Below are 21841 nucleotides of genomic sequence, written 5' to 3'. Positions count from 1 at the left end.
GTTGTACAACCACGAGTGTACCGTGAATATCACGAATCGGGTGAAACATAAAATCTCCGACAACGCTGAGGCCGGAAAAACATCCTACAAGAACATGACCCACGACGACTGAAGAGAATCGTTCAACGTGACAAAGTACAAACCTTCCACAAACTGCTGCAGATTTCAATGCTGGGCCATCAACAAGTGTCAGCGTGCGAACCATTCAACGAAACATCATCTGTATGGGCTTTCGGAGACGACGACCCACTCGTGTACACTTGATGACTGCACGACTCAACGCTTTACGCATCGCCCGGCCCCGCCAGCACCGACATTGGACCGTTGATGACTGGCCTGACGAGTCTCGTTTCAAATTGTATCGAGCGGATGGACTTTACGGACACAGAGAATGGACGTGTACTGGTATAGAGACAAACTTATGAATCCATGGATCCTGTATGTCAGCAGGGGACTGTTCAAGCTGGTGGAGGCTCTGTAATGGTGTGGAGCGTGTACAGTTGGAGTGATATAGGGCCCTGATAAGTCTAGATACGACTCTGCCAGGTGTCACGCACATAAGCATCCTGTCTGATCACCTGCATACATTCATGTCCTTTGTGCATTCCGATGGACTTGGGCAATTCCAGATGGACAATGTGACACCTCACACATCCAGAATTGCTACAGATTGGCTCCAGGAACACTCTTCTGTGTTTAAACACTTCCGCTGACCACCAAAATCCCCAGACATGAATATTTTTGAGCATATCTGGGATGCCTTGCAATGTGCTGTTCCGAAGAGATCTCCACCCCCTCGTACTCTTACGGACTTATGGATAGCCCTGCAGGAATCCTGGTGTCAATTCCCTCCAGCACTATTTCACCATTAGTCGAGTCCATGCCAGGTCGTGTTGTGGCACTTTTGTGTGCTCGCGATGGCCCTACACGATATTAGGCAGGTGTATCAGTTTCTTTGGCTCTTCAGTGTAAATGAACTTATACGCGCTACATCCTGTATATGGCTCCAGACTCGCCAATTTCAGTATTTCTTTATAAATTACTAATTATTTCTCTGCAAGAATTATTCTTTGGAACCGAAGTTGTTGTTAAGGAGAAACATATCTAATCTGCTTTCGCATACGCTACTGCTGTCAGACATTTTATTTCCATGGTAAGGTTGTCAAAGAGTTCTATATTGGCTATTTGATATCTTTCTGTGCTAACTTTCGATTCATCTACATCTACATCTTCATAGCTGCTCTGCAAATCGGACTTAAATGTCTGCCAGAGTGTTCATCGAACCACTTTTACAATAATTCTGTTATTCCATCCTCTAACAGCGCGCAGAAAAAACGAGCACCTACATCTTTCCGTGCGAGCTCTGATTTCCCTTATTTTATTATGATGGTAGTTTCTCCTTATATAGATCGGCAGCAACAAAATATTTTCGAATACGAAGGAGAAATTTGATGATAGAAATTTCGTGAGAAGATTCTGCGGCAACGAAAACCGCCTTTGTTTTAATGATGTCCACCCCAAATCCTCACCATGTCAGTGGCACTCTCTCCCCTATTTTGCGATGATACAAAATGTCTGCTTTTCTTTGAACTTTCTCGAATGTACCCCGTTAATCCTGTCTGGTAAGGATCCCAGATTGCGCAGAAGTACTTTGAGCATTCTTGTGGATGACCTCATTTTTCATTATTTAGATCAGCTGCCAACTTTCGCAGCATACAGATATCTTATCTAAACCGTTTTGCAATTGGTTTTGATATTCTGATGACTTTACTTATCGATAAACGACAGCATCATCTACAAACAACCTTGGACTTCTGCTCAGATTGTCTCCTGGAACAACAGAGGGCCTATGAGACTACCTTGTGGAATGCCAGAAACCACTTTTGTTTTACTCGATGACTTTCCATCAGTTACTACGAACTGTGACCTCTCTGACGGGAAAGCACGAATCCAGTCGCGTAACTGAGACGATATTCCATAAGCAAGCATTTTTATTAGAAGCCTCTTGTGGGATGTGGAGACAAAAGCCTTCTGGAAATCTAGAAATACAGAATCAATTTGAAATCCTTTATCCACAGCAATCAACAGTTTGTGCGAATAAAGAGTTATTTGAGTTTCACAAGAGCGATGTGTTTTGACTAGGTGTCAATAGACCATTCTCTTCGAGGTAACTCATAATATTCGAACACAGAATATGCTCCAAAACTTGTTGCATATCGACATTGATGATGTGGTCTTTTACTTTAGTGGATTATTCCTATTGTCTTTCTCGAGTATTGGTGTGACCCATGCAGCTTTCTAGTTTTTGCGTTCGGATTTTTCGTCGCTCGAGCTGTTGTATGATTGGTAAGTATGAAGCTATTGCATCAGCATACTCTGAGAGTAACCTAACTGGTATACAATCTGGACCGCAAGATTTACTTTTATTAAGCGACTTAAGTTGCTGCGGTACTCTGAGGGTATCTGCTTCCTAAGTTGCTCATGTTGGCAGCTCTTCTTGATCCTAATTCTGGAATCATTAAAGAGTAGTGCAGATCATTCAACTTTTTGCTGCTATACTTGTGGATATTTCCAACGAATTCAGATTGACTGTGTGTAACAAATTCATAAGTGAATAATTGTACTATGAAGCTGTCGTTGATATTCTCAACTGTTCCAAGATGTACGTGTGTGAACCCTACACAGAATTCTAAGTACTTTCTTTTATACAATGAATAATTTTAGTCTAACGTAGAAGTGAACCCGTAATATTATCCTATAAGAAATCAGTGTACGAAAACGTGCAGAAGTATGTTAACTTATTGACTTCAGATCCGCAAAGTTTGCAATTATTATTATGGCAAAAGTAGCCGAATTTAAACGTTTTGGGAGATCCGCTACAGTTCTTACGATGTTGTAGTCGGTGACTGCACAGACAGAGCATCTTGGGCATGGCGAATCTTCAACACTTGTTACTTCCAGTTTGACTTAATCTGCCCACATGTAAACTTGTGTTCGACTCAAACAACTTTCACCATATTGCATTGCCATCTGACGGCGAATTTCGATTAGTTTCAGTCCTTCGGCTAACAGAAATCTAATGAACTTGGCTACTCCATTTTGGTGCATATCTGCAAGGATGCCACCATTTTATTTCACTGATTCCTAGCATCCAAACTGCGTGGCAGACGTGCCTGGCCTATCTGATAACAGTTCTAGGACATCACCAAGAAATAATCAAGAAGGACAAATTTTGTTAAAGTTTTGCATTTTTATACAATTTTTCCGGATATTTATTGAATGGATCTTGTACGTGGTATTTCTAGATCAAGTTTTCTTCGATGTGTACACTGAAGAACCCCCTACACCTGTTTCTTATTTCTCATTGGTGAACTACGTTAATACATCTATACCTACATTTATACTCCTCAAGCCACCCAATGGTGTGTGGCGGAGGACACTTCACGTGCCAATGTCACTACCTCCCTTTCCTGTTCCAGAAGCGTATCGTTCGCCGGAAGAACGACTGCCTGAAAGCCTCCGTGCGCGTTCGAATCTCTCTAATTTTACATTCGTGATCCCCTCAGGAGGTATAAGTAGCGGGAAGCAATATATTAGATACCACATCCAGAAACGCACCATCTCGAAACCTGGACAGCAAGCTACACCGCGATTAGATTAGATTAGATTAATACTTGTTCCATAGATCATGAATACGACACTTCGTAATGATGTGGAACGTGTCAGGTTAATAAAAGATGTCTGTACAAGAAATTACATTACACAAAATATTGCATGACACTAATGTTAAGTCTTTTTTTTCTTAGTTTATATCTAAAAATTCAGCCAATGAGTAGAAGGAGTTGTCATCTAGAAATTCTTTTAATTTATTTTTAAATGTTAGTTGGCTATCTGTCAGGCTTTTGATGCTGTTTGGTAGGTGCCCAAAGACTTTTGTGGCAGCATAATTTACCCCTTTCTGTGCCAAAGTCAGATTTAACCCTGCATAGTGAAGATCATCCTTTCTCCTGGTGTTATAGGTATGCACACTGCTATTACTTTTGAATTGGGTTGGATTATTATCAACAAATTTCATAAGGGAATATATATACTGTGAGGTTACTGTGAGGATCCCTAGATCCTTAAATAGATGTCTGCAGGATGACCGTGGGTGGGCTCCAGCAATTATTCTGATTACACGTTTTTGTGCAATGAGTACTTTTCTACTCAACGATGAATTACCCCAGAATATGATGCCATACGAAAGCAGTGAATGAAAGTAGGGATAGTAAGCTAATTTACTGAGATTCTTATCACCAAAATTTGCAATAACCCTAATAGCATACGTATCTGAACTCAGACGTTTCAACAGACCATCAATGTGTTGCTTCCAGTTTAACCTCTCATCAATGGACACACCTAAAAATTTTGAAAATTCTACCTTAGCTACAGACTTCTGTTCAAATTCTATATTTATTACTGGAGTTGTGCCATTTACTGTACGGAACTGTATATACTGTGTTTTATCAATATTTAAAGAGAGTCCGTTTGCTGAGAACCACTTAATAATTTTGTGAAAAACATCATTTACAATTACATCACTTAGTTCTTGGTTGTTGGATGTTATTACTATACTTGTATCATCAGCAAAAAGAACTAACTTTGCATCTTCATCAATGTGGAATGGTAAGTCATTAATGTATATCAAGAACAGTAAAGGACCTAAGACCGAACCCTGTGGGACCCCGTGCTTGATAGCACCCCAGTTTGAGGAATCAGCTGTTGTTTTAACATTACACGAACCACTTATTTCAAATTTCTGCATTCTTCCAGTTAAGTATGAATTAAACCATTTGTGCACTGCCCCACTCAAACCATAATGATTTAGCTTATCTAAAAGAATTCCATGATTTACACAATCAAAGGCCTTTGAGAGATCACAAAAAATACCAATGGGTGATGTCCGGTTATTCAGAGCATTTAATATTTGACCAGTGAAAGCATATATAGCATTTTCTGTTGAAAAGCCTTTCTGAAACCCAAACTGACATTTTGTTAGTACTTTATTTTTACAAATATGGGAGGCTACTCTTGAATACATTACTTTCTCAAAAATTTTTGATAGAGCTGTCAGAAGAGAGATTGGGCGGTAGTTGTTGACATCCGACGTATCCCCCGTTTTATGCAATGGTTTTACAATGGCATATTTCAGTCTATCAGGGAAAACACCCTGCTCCAAAGAGCTATTACATACGTGGCTGAGAATCCTACTTATCTGTGGGGAACAAGCTTTAAGTACTTTGCTGGAAATGCCATCAATTCTGTAAGAGCTTTTACTTTTCAGTGAGTTTATTATTTTACTGATTTCAGAGGGAGAGGTTGGTGGAATTACAGTTGTTTCAAACTGCGCAGGTATGGCCTCTTCTATTAATAGCCTTGCCTCTTCTAGTGAAGATCTAGATCCTGTTTTCTCCACAACATTTAAAAAATGATTATTCAAAATATTTTCAATTTCTGATTGTTTGTTAGTGCACTTGTCATTCAGTTTTATTGCACTAAAGTCTTCCTGTGCAGAGCGCCTCTCTTGAAGAGTCTGGCACTTGAGTTTGCTAAACATCTCCGTAACGCTATCACGCTTACCAAATAACCCTGTGACGAAACGCGCCGCTCTTCTTTGGATCTTCTCTATCTCCTCCGTCAACCCGACCTGGTACGGATCCCACACTGATGAGCAATACTCAAGTATAGGCTGAACGAGTGTTTTGTAAGCCACCTCCTTTGTTGATGGACTACATTTTCTAAGGACTCTCCCAATGAATCTCAACCTGGAACCCCCCTTACCAACAAATAATTTTATATGATCATTCCACTTCAAATCGTTATGTACTCCCAGATATTTTACAGAAGCAACTGCTACCAGTGTTTGTTCCACTATCATATAATCATACAATAAAGGATCCTTCTCTCTATGTATTCACAATACATTACACTTGTCTTTGTTAAGGGTCAGTGGCCACTCCCTGCACCAAGTGCCTATCCGCTGCAGATTTTCCTGCATTTCGCTGCAATTTTCTAATGCTGCAACTTCTCTGTACACTACAGCATCATCCGTGAAAAACCGCATGGAACTTCCGACACTATCTACTAGGTCCTTTATGTATATTGTGAAAAGCAATGGCCCCATAACACTCCCCTGGGGTACGCCAGTTGTTACTTTAACGTCTGTAGATTTCTCTCCATTGAGAACAACATGCTGTGTTCTGTTTGCTAAAAACTCTTCAATCCAGCCACACAGTTGGTATGATATTCCGTAGGCTCTTACTTTGTTTATCAGGCGACACAGTGGAACTGTATCGAACGCCTTCCGGAAGTCAAGGAAAATAGCATCTACCTGGGAGCCTGTATCTAATATTTTCTGGGTCTCATGAACAAATAAAGCGAGTTGGGTCTCACTCGATCGCTGTTTCCGGAATCCATGTTTATTCCTACACAGTAGATTCTGGGTTTCCAGAAATGACATGATACGCGAGCAAGAAACATGTTCTAAAATTCTACAACAGATCGATGTCAGAGAAGTGAAGTGGGCTATTTTTGACAGTAAAAATTGTATGAGCTGTGTTTTTGCCAAGTTTAAACCAACGAATTTGTATAAAAACTAGTCAGTAACTTTAAAAAAAGAACCTCATTTACTATTTTCTCTGTTGATGGTTCTTTACTCATCTCCAGAGCAATGCTTGTACACGTGCAGACTGGATTAACTTTGCCTCCGTTCTCAAATAAAACGTTAGATCATTAACACAAAGCAGGAACAGCAGTGCTAGCAAGTTAATTGTGTCCTTAGGGTGCGTGCCTTTGCTGGAGACGCACGGCTACACACATCGGCGTCTCACATCCAGCAGCGTCGGGGCCGCTGCACGTCGTTTGCAGGCCTTCAGAGCAGTCACTGCACGACCATGGGGCAGCAGTCAAGCGAGCCTCCAGTTGTGGACAGCTCACCTCGAGGTGAGTCAATTTCAAGGTACTACCAGTACCAATGTTTACCACAGCTCTTCACTTGTAAATTTGCGACCCGACCTATGGCAGTGGTAAAATATGTCTTCTCTTCCATCTTCATGTTCTGGCTGTACGTGGATAACGCACGCTCGTTATTCTTCTTTAAAAGATGTGTATATCTTTCGACTAAACTGCACAAAAAATGTTTCGCACCTCTTCTTAATTTGGATGGCTTTTCTTCAACAGAAAGCCTCTTTACGAATATGTTACCACAATAACTTCATGCACACAGCAACCTGCAGTGCTTTGTCAACCCAGACAGCATTCAGAACGAGTCCATTACGGATCCATACATACAGGGTTAGCCAGCGAAATGGGCAGATTGGAGATGGCCTTGACAGCTGGAATGTGAGTGGTGGGGGTAATGGCGGCTGGGTCCATTCTACCTGCATGTCCCACCATTTACTTGCGATGGATCGTTGGAAGGGAGAACATCGCGGCTATGCAGTTAAAGCGTATTATACGAATGGTGAGAGTTTGGTGAAAATGCGAATTGGTTTTCGACGCCATTTCAACATACCGCGCAACAGGGCAGTTCCCTCGGATAACGCAATTCCTTCGTGGATAAACAACCTTGAACAAACTGGATCAACGTCTAAAAAACGAGGTGGGAGTGCTAAAACCGTTCGAACCCCTCAAAACATCGCAGCTGTTCAACAGGCAATGCTCAGAAGTCCACACTGATCTGTCAAACAACATCCTCTACGTCTTGGAATAAGTAACACTTCAGTGAGAAGATTTCTTCTTCAAGATTTACATTTTCACCCATACAAAATACAGATTGTGCAATCTCTCAAACAAAGTGACTATCAGAAACGATTACAGTTTTGTGAGGAAATGGCCAGAAGACTTAAAGAAAATGACGACCAAGTAAACCACTTGTAGATGAGTGATGAGGCGCATTTCCACCTCTCTGGTTTTGTTAATAAACAAAACTTGAGATACTGGTCGGAGGAAAACCCTGGCGCACTTCATGAAACGCCTCTTCATGCTCAAAAAGTGACGGTTTGGTGCACAATGCCGGCAAGAGGAATCACCGGCCCATTTTTCTTCGAGGATATCAATGGAAGTGCTGTGACTGTTAACTCTGTGCATTAAGTTGCAATGACACAGAACTTTCTTAAGCCAGAACTCACCTGTTTTCCAGTGAATGAGTACACAGTGTTCCAACAAGATGGGGAACAAGCCACACTGCAAGACTTGCCATGAGTGCTGTGAATGCTTTGTTTCCAGGCGGCGTCGTTTCCCGAAACAGGGATATAGATTGGTCCCCTTGCTCTGTAGATTTGACAACCTGCGACTTTTTTCTATGGGGTTACTTAAAAACAAGAGTTTTTTCAGAAGATCCACCCAGAACTATCCCAGCCCTAAAGCAACGAATTCGGGGCGAAATCGAAGGAATTCCAGTCAATATTCTGCAAAATGTCATGGTGAACTTCCAGGCCTGGCTGCAGAAATGCATAGATTCCAATGGAGGACATTTGGCAGATGTTATATTCAAAAAATAATTTTTTCACTTATTGTACGAGGTGCATTCAAGTTCTAAGGCCTCCGATTTTTTTTTCTCAGAACTGGAAAGAGATAGAAACATGCGCATTGTTTTAAAATGAGGCCACGTTAATTGTCAATACGTCCCAGAGATGGCAGCACCATACGGCAGATGGAATTTTACCGCCAGCGGCGAGAGTGAGAACTGTTTTAAATACTTAAAATGGCGACTTTTCCTTACTTGAACAACGTGCAATCATTCGTTTTCTGAATTTGCGTGGTGTGAAACCAATTGAAATACATCGACAGTTGAAGGAGACATGTAGTGATGGAGTTATGGATGTGTTGAAAGTGGGTTCATGGGTGCGACAGTTTAATGAAGGCAGAACATCGTGTGACAGCAAACCAAAACAACCTCGGGCTTGCACAAGCCGGTCTGACGACATGATCGAGAAAGTGGAGAGAATTGTTTTGGGGGATCGCCGAATGACTGTTGAACAGATCGCCTCCAGAGTTGGCATTTCTGTGGGTTCTGTGCACACAATCCTACATGACGACCTGAAAATGCAAAAAGTGTCATCCAGGTGGGTGCCACAAATGCTGACGGACGACCACATGGCTGCCCCTGTGGCATGTTGCCAAGCATTTTTGACGCGCAACGACAGCATGAATGGGACTTTCTTTTCGTCGGTTGTGACAAAGGATCAGACATTGATGCCATTTTTCAATCCAGAAACAAAGCGCCAGTCAGCTCAATGGAAGCACACAGATTCACCGACACCAAAAAAATTTTTGTAACCGCCAGTACTGAAAAAACTGATGGTGTCCATGTTCTGGGACAGCGAGGGCATAATCCTTACCCATTGCATGCCAAAGGGCACTATAGTAACAGGTGCATCCTACGAGAATGTTTTGAAGAACAACTTCCTTCCTGCACTGCAACAAAAACGTCTGGGCATGGCTGCGCGTGTGCTGTTTCACCAAGACAATGCACCCGCACTTCGAGCTAACGTTATACAACAGTTTCTTCGTGATAACAACTTTGAAGTGATTCCTCATGTTCCCTACTCACCTGACCTGGATCCTAGTGACTTTTGGCTTTTTCGAACAATGAAAGACACTCTCTGTGGCCGCACATTCACCAGCCGTGCTGCTATTGCCTCAGCGATTTTCCATTGGTCAAAACAGACACCTAAAGAAGCCTTCGCCGCTGCCATGGAATCATGGCATCAGCGTTGTGAAAAATGTGTACGTCTGCAGGGCGATTACGTCGAGAAGTAACGCCAGTTTCATCGATTTCGGGTGAGTAGTTAATTAGAAAAAAAATCGGAGGCCCTAGAACTTGAATGCACCTCGTATAGTAAATGGCTACCTTTGTACTTTATATTTATAACCATTAAGTTAAAAAAATAAATTTTCTTAAAGAATTAGTTACTTATTTAAATCTTCCTGTTTCACTGGCTAACCCTGTATCAGGAAAATGGATGTACGTATGTATGACATCACCTACCAAACTATCAAAGGGGTGGGAATAGGCATGAAAATGGAGCGTACCTCAAAGCGCACAAATACCATGACTTCATTCATCCTATATTTAAGAATGAGGACACTTAGTGACTTGCAAAAAACTTTACATATAATTTCAAACAGTTCAGAAATTTTTTTCGCTGACAACCCCTACAAATTGATGAAAGAAAAAAAAGTTTATCGCTTTTCTACATTTTCGCCGTTCATTTTTGCATCAGGCATGACGTTTTAATTTGTTTCTAGTTCACTACTAACTGTATTGGTGACACATTTTGCAGACAATATTCGCATACAGTATACCACTGCATATACTGTACCTGCAAAATTATGTCATTGTACGAAACATATTTCACAAGATATTACGTCATAAACATCGAGGTGCGAAAAAATTGCAGGGCGAAATTCAGTCGAGATACAGATGAATTATGCGTGCAAATAAGTGTGAAATATGTTAAATATATGTTGACATGTTCGAACGCAGTCAAAGCCATGGGTAAAAAGTTCCTCCTGGATCGATTTAAACCTGATTTGGTACACAAACTACCTACTATCTGGAAAGAAATATTGTAGGGGGGAATAAATACATACCTGGGCGTTCCACGTACTTAGTTACTAACGATATAAACTTCCTTACATCCACTCGCAACCTCATCACGGTGATGTGCAAAGGAAGTGGTGAAGGAAACATCTGGAACTAAATCTGGTTCAGTGACTTTGGGTATTCTTCATCGACGATTGTAGGATTTTCTCGGCGCCTTATGATCATCCCAGAAGAGAGTGGGGATATCCAGGTATCAATTCTAGCCTGACATGTGATCCCACGTGTTGAGCACTCAGCTAAGTCAGTAACGTTTTGGGCCGGTAGAATGTACGGATTTCGGACTTCTCTCACAGCTATTCAGAGAACTATAAGAACTGTATAGCATCGGGACAAAACCCACCAATCTATTGCCCAGCCCCACACTCAATATTTGATCGACGACTTTCTCTTTCAAGACGAAAATGAAATAGAACACAACGCCCCTCTCGTGGTGTCCTTTCACTAGAAAAAAGAAGTCAGCTGAATAGAATGGGTTGTGGTATCTGCTGACATGAATGCGACTGAGCACCTTGGAACCAGCTGAACCTTGCAGCATGAAAACGCAGGCGCCCGCCTCACATTACTTTTAGAACTACAAGAAGAAGCTACTTTTCATGTATATTTACTTATACCAATGGACGTTTCGAGCTTTCCGCCATCTCCAGACGGCATAAAAAACAGCACTGTTTTTGTGCATATTTATAAATGTGAAAATTGGGGCAACAACAAACAGATAGAAAGTAACAGCATCTAGCCATCAACATATTGTAAACATAAAACTCGTGAAGGGGGTAGTAGTTTAATAAAATTGTTATTTTGCACAGGGCAGCCTCAGCATTCAAACAGCAGTCGGTGTTTTTAACTATGTGCTAACGCCGTTGGATTGGGTTGTTTTGGGGGAGGAGACCAAACAGCGAGGTCATCGGTCTCGTCGGATTAGGGAAGGATGTGGAAGGAAGTCGGCTGTGCCCTTTTCAAAGGAACCATCCATGCATTTGCTGAAGAGATTTTTAGGGAAATCACGATAAACCTAAAGCAAAATGGCCGGACACGGAATTGAGCCATCTCGCTCGGTATGTATAGTACTGGAACATGAAAAAAGAACGCCAAGATTCATCGATCCAGCAGAGAGTAATTTCACTGACAACTCTTGAGAATGTATACAACAAACGATCACACCGACAGAACCATACGCAACTGAGAGCAGTCGACAGGGCGTTCTGAATGTCACCCTATATTCCCTCCTTTTTCCCAAGGAGACGATCGTAGAGATGACGAATTTAGTCTTATGGAATGGCGTACTTTACAATTACTAGCTGATGCCTGAATTGGGTCAGATCTCTTGTCGGCCTTGCAGACTGCTCATCATGTTCCATTCAGTCCCGAATACACCCAGTGCTCGACTGATCTGGGGATCGTGCTGGCTAGAGTGGTTGACGTACACCTTGGAGAGAAAGCTGGGTAACACAGAATATATGTGAATGTGCACTGTGCTGTTGGAGAAGCATGTCGCGTTGTTGGTGCAGTAATGGTAGCACGACAAATTGAACGATTTTTTTTGTCTGTACCAGGCGCTGTTCATTGTTCCCTCTACCATCACCAGAGGAGAACGGCCATTTCAAGGTATGGCTCTCCACACCATGATGCCGGGTGTTGGCACTGTATGTTTCTTTGCATGCACTCCAGACCTTGACGCTCACGTGCAGTGTGCAACACCCCTAACGTACCATTATTGGCACAGTCAAAAGCGACTCTCGTCGCTGAAGACGCCAAGTCTCCATTCGTCGTTTCATGAGTGTCTATCGCGACACCACTGGAGGCGAGCTGCACGATATTGGGTCGTGAGCGCAAGACGCTCAAAACGGCACGCTGGATCGAGGCCCTGCTCCAGAGAGGCGGCTGAGAATGGTCCTCGCTGATACGCTGTCCCTAATTTGTTGTGAAGTTGCTGTGCGATCCGACACTGCACTTCAAAAGATGGTTCAAATGTCTCTGAGCACTATGGAGCTTACCTTCTGAGGTCATCAGTCCCCTAGAACGTAGAACTACTTAAACCTAACTAACCTACGGACATCACACACACCCATGCCTGAGGCAGGATTCGACCCTGCGACCATAGCGGTCGCGCGGTTCCAGACTGTAGCACATAGAACCGCTCGACCACCCCGGCCGGCTTCAAAAGATGCGACGGTCCTTGCGGCCATCTGTTCGTCACCCTGTCCAGACTCAGGCAGACGGGCAGATGCACCTTCTGCTGACCACTCGTAAGCACATCGATGCAATCTGTAAACCTTTCGCCCGCCCCCATGTGTAGCTCACTTCTGCAGTATGATCACCCAGCCTCTCGCAGACCCACTACACGCCCTCGCTCAAAGTCAGTTGCACAGGCCGTTCACGTCCACGTTGTCGCGGCACGGTAACAATGTTGCAGACACGGCGAACTGGCTGCGACTGGCTCTGGAGGTGAACAACTACTGCAAAGCTTGCAACGTTTCACGGCTCGTAACGCGGTCCTGGTTTTTCTGCATCACTGATAATCGGATTAACTGTCATCTCGTAGTGTCCCATGAAAGTATGGCATGCCTTACTCACTTCCTCGTAGATGTTCCTTTTTCATTTTGACATAATGCATTACGCCAACTGAAGATGCATGAACGCCCGAAACGCATGTTGTTTCTACATTTGAAAGATGTCTGATCAAATTTCGCGCCATTCGTGCGACTGTGAGGATGCAGATCAGGTTTGCTTTAAATACACGTTGTAGCGGTCGTGAGCGTTAGTCACCTTTGAGACGTGACAGGGTTAGCTGATGTCAGTTAAGAATGCCTTGAAGGCGACAAAGACGCCATTATGAACACCTGACTGAGTTTGAATGGGATTAGATTAGATTACATTAGATTAGATTAATAGTCGTTCCATAGATCATGAATACGACACTTCGTAATGATGTGGAACGTGTCAGGTTAATAAAAGATGTCTGTACAAGGAATTACATTACACAAAATATTGCATGACACTAATGTTAAGTCTTTTTTTTTCTTAGTTTATATCTAAAAATTCAGCCAATGAGTAGAAGGAATTGTCATCTAGAAATTCTTTTAATTTATTTTTAAATGTTGGTTGACTATCTGTCAGGCTTTTGATGCTGTTTGGTAGGTGACCAAAGACTTTTGTGGCAGCATAATTTACCCCTTTCTGTGCCAAAGTCAGATTTAACCCTACATAGTGAAGATCATCCTTTCTCCTGGTGTTATAGCTATGCACACTGCTATTACTTTTGAATTGGGTTGGATTATTAATAACAAATTTCATAAGTGAATACATATACTGTGAGGTTACTGTGAGGATCCCTAGATCCTTAAATAGATGTCTGCAGGATGACTGTGAGTGGGCTCCAGCAATTATTCTGATTACACGTTTTTGAGCAATGAATACTTTTCTACTCAACGATGAATTACCCCAGAATATGATACCATACGAAAGCAATGAATGAAAGTAGGCATAGTAAGCTAATTTACTGAGATTCTTATCACCAAAATTTGCAATAACCCTAATAGCATACGTATCTGAACTCAGACGTTTCAGCAGACCATCAATGTGTTGCATCCAGTTTAACCTCTCATCAATGGACACACCCAAAAATTTTGAAAATTCTACCTTAGCTACAGACTTCTGTTCAAAGTTTATATTTATTACTGGAGTTGTGCCATTTACTGTATGGAACTGTATATACTGTTTTTTATCAAAATTTAAAGAGAGTCCGTTTGCTGAGAACCACTCAATAAAATTTTGTGAAAAACATCATTTACCATTACATCACTTAGTTCTTGGTTGTTGGATGTAATTACTATACTTGTATCATCAGCAAAAAGAACTAACTTTGCATCTTCATCAATATGGAATGGTAAGTCATTAATGTATATCAAGAACAGTAAAGGACCTAAGACCTAACCCCGTGGGACCCCGTACTTGATAGCCCCCAAGTTTGAGGAATGAGCTGTTGTTTTAACATTACATGAACCACTTATTCCAACTTTCTGCATTCTTCCAGTTAAGTATGAATTAAACCATTTGTGCAGTGCCCCCTCTAACCATAATGATTTAGCTTATCTAAAAGAATTCCATGATTTACACAATCAAAGGCCTTTGAGAGATCACAAAAAATAACAATAGGTGATGTACGGTTATTCAGAGCATTTAATATTTGATCAGTGATAGTGTATATAGCATTTTCTGCTGAAAAGCCTTTCTGAAAACCAAACTGACATTTTGTTAGTACTTTATTTTTACAAATATGGGAGGCTACTCTTGAATACATTACTTTCTCAAAATTTTTTGATAGAGCTGTCAGAAGAGAGATTGGGCGATAATTGTTGACATCCGACGTATCCCCCTTTTTATGCAATGGTTTTACAATGGCATATTTCAGTCTATTGGAGAAATCACCCTGCTCCGAAGAGCTATTACATACGTGACTGAGAATCCTACTTATCTGTGGGGAACAAGTTTTAAGTATCTTGCTGGTAATGCCATCAATTCCGTAACAGCTTTTACTTTTCAGTGAGTTTATTATTTTACTGATTTCAGAGGGAGAGGTTGGTGGAAATACAGTTGTTCGAAACTGCACAGGTATGGCCTCTTCTATTAGAAGCCTTGCCTCTTCTAGTGAAGATCTAGATTCTATTTCCTCCACAACATTTAAAAAATGATTATTGAAAATATTTCAAATTTCTGATTGTTTGTTAGTACACTTGTTATTCAGTTTTATGGCACTAAAGTCTTCCTGTGCTCTTGGTTGCTCTGTTTCCCTTTCAATAATATTCCAAATTGCTTTAATTTTATTATCAGAGTTACTGATCTGAGACATGATACACATGCTTCTGGACTTTTTAATAACTTTTCTTAGTACCGCACAATAGTTTTTATAATATTGAACAATTTCAGGGTCAGTACTCCCTCTTGCTGTTAGATACAGTTCTCTTTTAGAGTTGCAAGATATTCTTATTACTTTAGTTAGCCAAGTGTTTTTTATATGTTTTCTTGGAATTATGTTTAACTATTTTCTTGGGAAAACAATTTTCAAATACCGTTAAAAATGTATCATGAAATAAGTTATATTTCAAGTTTGCATCGGCTTCCATATACACTTCATCCTAGTCTAGTTGCTTTAGGCTTTCCCTAAAGTTTGCAGTATTTATATTGTTAATTGAATGCACTGCTTTGAAATTCTGATTTGATATACTGCATAGAGCAATGTCATGTACTGTAACCAGCTGTGCACCATGATCTGAAAGACCATTCTCAACAGGATAAGCATTTATGTCGTTAAACTTATCTTGGTCTATAAAAAAGTTATCTATCAATGTCCTGCAGTTCTTTGTTATCTGAGTAAGAAACTCAATGACGGAGCTCAAATTGAAAGAATACTACAAGGTCATTCTTCCTATTACACTCTTTCAGGGAATCAACATTGAAATCCCCACAAATGATAATTTGCTTCCTCCTGTCTCACAGATAGCACAACAAAGCATCCAAGTTTTATAGAAATAGCTGGAAATTCCCTGAGGGGGACCTATACACTGTTACAATTATGGAAGTGCCATCATTTAGTTTTAGTTCAGTGGCACATGCTTCCATATGTTGCTCTACACAAAATTTTTTAGTTTCTAAATGTTTTGCGCTGTGGAAGCTTTTGACATATGTGGCAACTCCTCCTCTCATCATTTTATCTCTACTTACATGTGCAGCTAATTTGTACCCATTGATGCTAACCTTTTGCATATCGGTGACAATGTGATGCTCAGACAGGTATAGTAAATCTATTACATTCTCAGTTTCTACATCTTCTAAGCAAAGTAGAAGCTCATCAATTTTATTCTTCAATCCCCCAATATTTTGATGAAATATACTAACATTATTTTTCATTTTACTTTTGTGAGTATCTTGAACTTTTTTAACATCTTTAGTACTTGCCTGGCTGAGTTTCCCACTGGACACTGATCTTACACTAAAAAAGAGTTACCACCATGAGATGTAGTTCCTCCCCCCTTTAAATTTCCTGCTATCAGCCCAGCCAGTTTACACTTCCCCTTCTTGTTGAGGTGTAGGCCATGTCTAGTATAGTCTCACCTACAGAGTGAATCAACAGGAACCACACCAATGTGTGACCCTGCATCAGATCCAGGTAGCCGTTCCAACTCCTGACAGAAGAGCTCAAATGAGGTCGGTCGTGGCGCTCCAGAACCGACACAAACCCAACACTGGTATGATTCGATGCCGATGCAATCTTTGCCAGGTCACACTCTATGCTGTACCCTGGATCTCTGTCAATACTGTTGCCCGGCCCACCCACAATAACCACGGTATCTTCCTTAGTAAAGCCTCTACATAGTGAACCTAAATCCTCTGTAACCTGCCTCAGTCCAGCACTAGGTTTGAAAAATTTGTGACCTGGTATTCTGACCCTAATTCATCCTGCAGAAGTTGGCCCACACTCCTAGCATGTGAACTACCTAGCAACAAGACTTTCTTTCTCTTTACAGACTTCCATAACTTCTTATTCAATTTGCTGCTGAAAGCTTGTTGAGCCCTGTCTACATTTACTTCTGTGAGAGGCTCATCAGTTTCTGACTGAGGCAACAGGTCAAACCTATTTTTTACATTAATAACAGAGCTGTCAGAAGAATTTCTTGGCCTGTTCCTTATGCCTGTTGCCACTTCCCACCCCTGTTTACCCTTCTCCCCCCTTAACCTGCCCAGTTCTCGCCTAGCCTCATCTAACTCAGCCTGAAGGGCAGCAATTTTCCCCTCCTGTTCCACAATCTTTCTATCTCTACTGCATAGCCTACAGAACCACTGATGAGTCTCGCTCATTTTCCCAATTCCCACGCCACTACAATCGCCCCAATGAAAAAAGTTACTACATCCATCACACCAGACCCCGTAGATAACGATTCTACGGCACGTCAGGCACTTTACACTCATGGTACAAATCGATTTTAGTGACAGAAAGACAATTAAGTTACCGGAAAACAATGAAAATACGTGTACGAAAAATTAGGCCTACTCGCGACAATGTAAACAATGGTTCAGAAGTTTATTACTGGAAATTACTTAAGAGATGACGATACTCTACAGATATAAAGGGGCAGCAAGCGTATTTAGCACACTAAACTATCAGTAAATGCACTTAAAATTGCGGTATGAAGTTTAATCTTAAAGCTCAAAAGTTCGGCCTGGCCGTGATATGTAAACAAAACGAACTTTGCGTGATTACTACAATACGCGAGTAAGATAAAAACTTTTAATGGTACGCTTGAAGAGCACTATAATTAACGTAATAAATTAGTTTAAAGGGTTAGAAACAGTTTATTACTACTAAAATTACTTATCTTGTACGGGAGCTGTGACTCAAACGTCGTTGATAGGGCTTTAGGAGCTGGAAGTTCCTTCTGCGGTACTGCAGAAAGACTTGACAGGAATGTAGCCATTGCGTGTGATTGCTGGCAGAGGTTGTCACGAGAATGGAAGAAGACTGGGCTCTTATACAACCGAGAGGGAAGACCATCGAGTTCGGTGTATGTCTCTGGCTCATCTTATCGTATGTGCAGCAGCAATTCGAGCATCAGGTGGCACCATGGTGACTCAACGAACTGTTAAAAATCGGTTACTTCAAGGACAGCTTCGAACCACACGCTCTATAGTGTGCTCCCCACTGACCTCAAACTGCCGCCATTTACAACTTGGTAGTGACAAACGAGAGCTCACTTTAGTGCAGGGTGGAGGTCTGTAGTTTTTTCTGATGTAAGCTGGTTCTGCCTCTGTGCCAGTGATGGTCGTGTGTTGTTTGGGAAGAGGCTAGTTTAGGACCTGCAACCACTGGGTCTGTGTGCTAGGCACACTGCACCCCCTACACCTGAGATGTATGACAATGGGAGCACTCTCGTGGCTATACCACGCATCCTGACTGCAAATTTGTACGTTAGCCTGCTGATTCTACCTGTTCTGCTGCCCTTCATGAACAGAAGCAGGGGTGTTTGCCAAGAGGAAAAGCTCGCCCACATACCGCTGTTGTAGCCCAACATGTTCTACAGACTGTCGGCATGTTGCCTTGGCCTGCTCGATCACTAGGTGTGCCTCCAATTGAGCACATATGGGCCATCATCGGAAACCTCCAGCGTCATCCACAACCAGCATTCAGCGTTCCTGTGTTTACCGACCAAGTGTAAGAGCCATAGAAGTTCATCCCACAAATTGAAACCTGGCACGTGTACAACACAATGCGTTCATGTTTGCATATTTTCATTCAACATTCTGGTAGTTATTAACGCGCCAGCATTTCACTTTCGCAATGGTTATATCGCGCTTAAGCTAACATGTGATCTGGCCATGTTAATCACTTAAATATGTTAGCTAGACAAACGTGATCCCAAAGTTTCATTACTCTACAGTGATTGTGTTCTGGTGTTTCGATTTTTTCCCCGTTAGTTTATAATGCACAGTCACGAAGATCAACAACCAGTAAAATGGATAAATAACCCTCTTCACACACTGGATGGTCCTCTGGAGGGCAGCTGTCGAAGAGTCGGACAGGCCACTCAAGGCAACGATCACCTTGTGAACAGCAATCCAAGACCTTTAAGTGGTGCAAAAATTATTTTGGGCAGTTCATTTGTCCCAGAAAATAAAAAATAACTTTCCTCTTATTTTGTTATTTTAATATTTAGGATGTTTTAGAAGGGTACGGCATTAGGTATTTTTAATTCTGCATATAGCGGCTCCACTTTTTATTGGAAAGTTAAGTCCTTTTACGGACAACTGACCTGAGGTAACTGATGCAGTGGAGAATTCAACAGTTCTACAAATGCGTTAAGAAATCTCAGTCCGTTGTCAGTTGTTGCGAATCATATACACGAACACAGCCCGTGTACTTAAGGAAATAAAGGAAGACTTGGAAATCTTGCGTACACAAAAGAAACGGACAAACTCGACTTGCTGGAAGAACTGGAAATTACCATTCATGAAAAGAAACGTGGCACTATTCAGAATGCACAAGACAATCATTACGGAATGAGATTTCATAACGGCTTTGTAGAATTATTTTAAGACAGACACATAATTACAAATTTCCATTGACGAAACGACTAGAAACTGCCGACGGTGGACATAGGGAATGCACAAGACAATCATTACGGAATGAGATTTCATAACTGCTTTGTAGAATTATTTTAAGACAGACACATAATTACAAATTTCCATTGACGAAACGACTAGAAACTGCCGACGGTGGACATAGGGAATGAGGAAAATGTAGGCGAACAATAAAACTACATTATGATTGAGCAAATAGTTGCGCTTACGCAGTAATACCGCGGATGTGTTAGTTCAGAACAACCCCCGGAGCTTTACATAAGCGTCAACTTGATATTCTTCGTGGACTCCAGATCAGCAGGACGCGGCCTAGTGCCTCTCTCTCTCTATCTCTCTCTCTCTCTCTCTCTCTCTCTCTCTCTCTCTCTCTGTGTGTGTGTGTGTGTGTGTGTGTGTGTGTGTGTGTGTGTGTGTGTGTGTGGAGGGGGTCGGGTCTCGTGTGGTATCCCCAAAGTTCTTCCAGCTGTGTGGCTGGACTTCTGGGATGTGTAGGTGAATGATTCGAGGTCATCTTTATTTGTTCTTCAGTAGAATCTTGGGCTCAGGGGTCCTTGGCCCTACTATAATTGATTTCATTGCCGTTTGTTGAGGCTTCTTTACGACAGCACTTAATACTTTACCATATTGCCGGCCGTGGTGGCCGAGCGGTTCTAGGCGCTACAGTCTGGAGCCGCGCGACCGCTACGGCCGCAGGTTCGAATCCTGCCTCTGGCATGGATGTGTGTGATGTCCTTAGGTTTGTTAGGTTTAAGTAGTTCTAAGTTCTAGGGGACTAATGACCTCAGAAGTTAAGTCACATAGTGCTGAGAGCCATTTGAATCATTTTACCATATGCCACCATTCTGTTCCATAGAACCAGCATATTCGAGGTGCTGTGATGTGGGGCGAAATTCTTTAACTTGGTCGAGAAGTCTTCTGGTTAACTTCGGATCGGTTCCTTTACGGCTGGCATGTTGAATTCCCTGTGAAGGTCTCGGATTCTGGCCCACCTGGGTGCATGGAGAATGGTGCGGCAGCACTTGTTCTGGATAGTCTGAAGAGGTTTCATGTGTGAAGAGCTGACAGTGCACCACATTTAGCAGCCATATAGTAGCGCAGGTGAGACTGTTGCAAAGTACAATTGTAGCTTGGTTCTGGTGCGTAGTTGCTTGCTGGCGAGCTGTAGATAGGGTTGATGCTGGAGCTGTAGCAGCTTCATCTGCTTCTCACTGACACGTGGTTTGAAGAGCGTCTTACCGTCTTACTCCGAGGTATTTAACACGATCCGTCCAGTTTAAGGGCTGGTTGTGTAGAACGAATCTCTCTCAGAGATCCGGCCACAGGTGGCTGAACATTACAGCTTTCTTTTCTTCAGAATTTAATTCAGTGCAGTTTAGTGCTGTTTATTGTTCTGTTAACATCAGCTGACGTTGGAGACGACCTGTGTACAGCTTGTGGTAGGGCAGAATGGTCATTGACATATATGAATATAGCGCTGGCGAGAAGACGACTGACTCCTGTGGAATGCCTTATGTGAGGTGTTTTGGACTTGCTCGTTGGCCAACAATCTTGAATGTTATCTTTGTTTTGGAGAAAGCTGAGTGTCATCTTGGCGCAATAGTCTGAGAGAACGTTAAGGCCTTGCCTTGAAGTTTGGTAATTAACTAGCCTCACCAGGGGCGGTCGTACGTCTTCTCTGTGTCCAGTGATATGGCAGCGTGTAGTTGGATACTTTGATATACGCTACATATTCCGATATTCGCAGTAACTGGAGTTCCAGTGACAGTCTCGGCTGGAAGGCAAATTGATCTAGCCTGATCACGTGCTGGTCGAAGATAAGTGGTCGAAATCTGTAGAGGAGAAGTCGTTTAACAATTTTTGCTATTATAGGTAAGAGACTAACTGGCCAATAGCTAGCTGGTTCGTCCATGTCATTTCCTGGTTTGGTACGAGTACCACAAGAGCGATCTTTCAAGCACTCGGGAAATAGCTCAATGACATGTAGCTGTTAAACATCAGTGTAAGTAGGAGCAAGGGTGTTGGTCTCATATGCTTTAGGTGTACATTGGCGACTCCTTCCGGTCT

General features: G+C 42.0%; 1 protein-coding gene across 1 annotated transcript in view; it reads left to right on the top strand.

Annotated features, from left to right (window-relative positions):
* The window catches only part of LOC126281457 (cytochrome P450 6l1-like), a 181373-nt gene that overhangs the window by 51900 nt on the left and 107632 nt on the right, over nt 1-21841 (top strand). The window contains exon 2 of the mRNA XM_049980442.1: nt 6821-6981. Within this exon, the coding sequence (XP_049836399.1) occupies nt 6933-6981 (49 nt within the window). The 5' untranslated portion in view covers nt 6821-6932. The remainder of the gene's footprint in view (nt 1-6820; nt 6982-21841) is intronic.

This window comes from Schistocerca gregaria, chromosome 7 (genome assembly GCF_023897955.1).
Source record: "Schistocerca gregaria isolate iqSchGreg1 chromosome 7, iqSchGreg1.2, whole genome shotgun sequence".
Lineage (NCBI taxonomy): Eukaryota > Metazoa > Arthropoda > Insecta > Orthoptera > Acrididae > Schistocerca > Schistocerca gregaria.
This window is presented reverse-complemented; position numbering and strand designations above follow the sequence as displayed.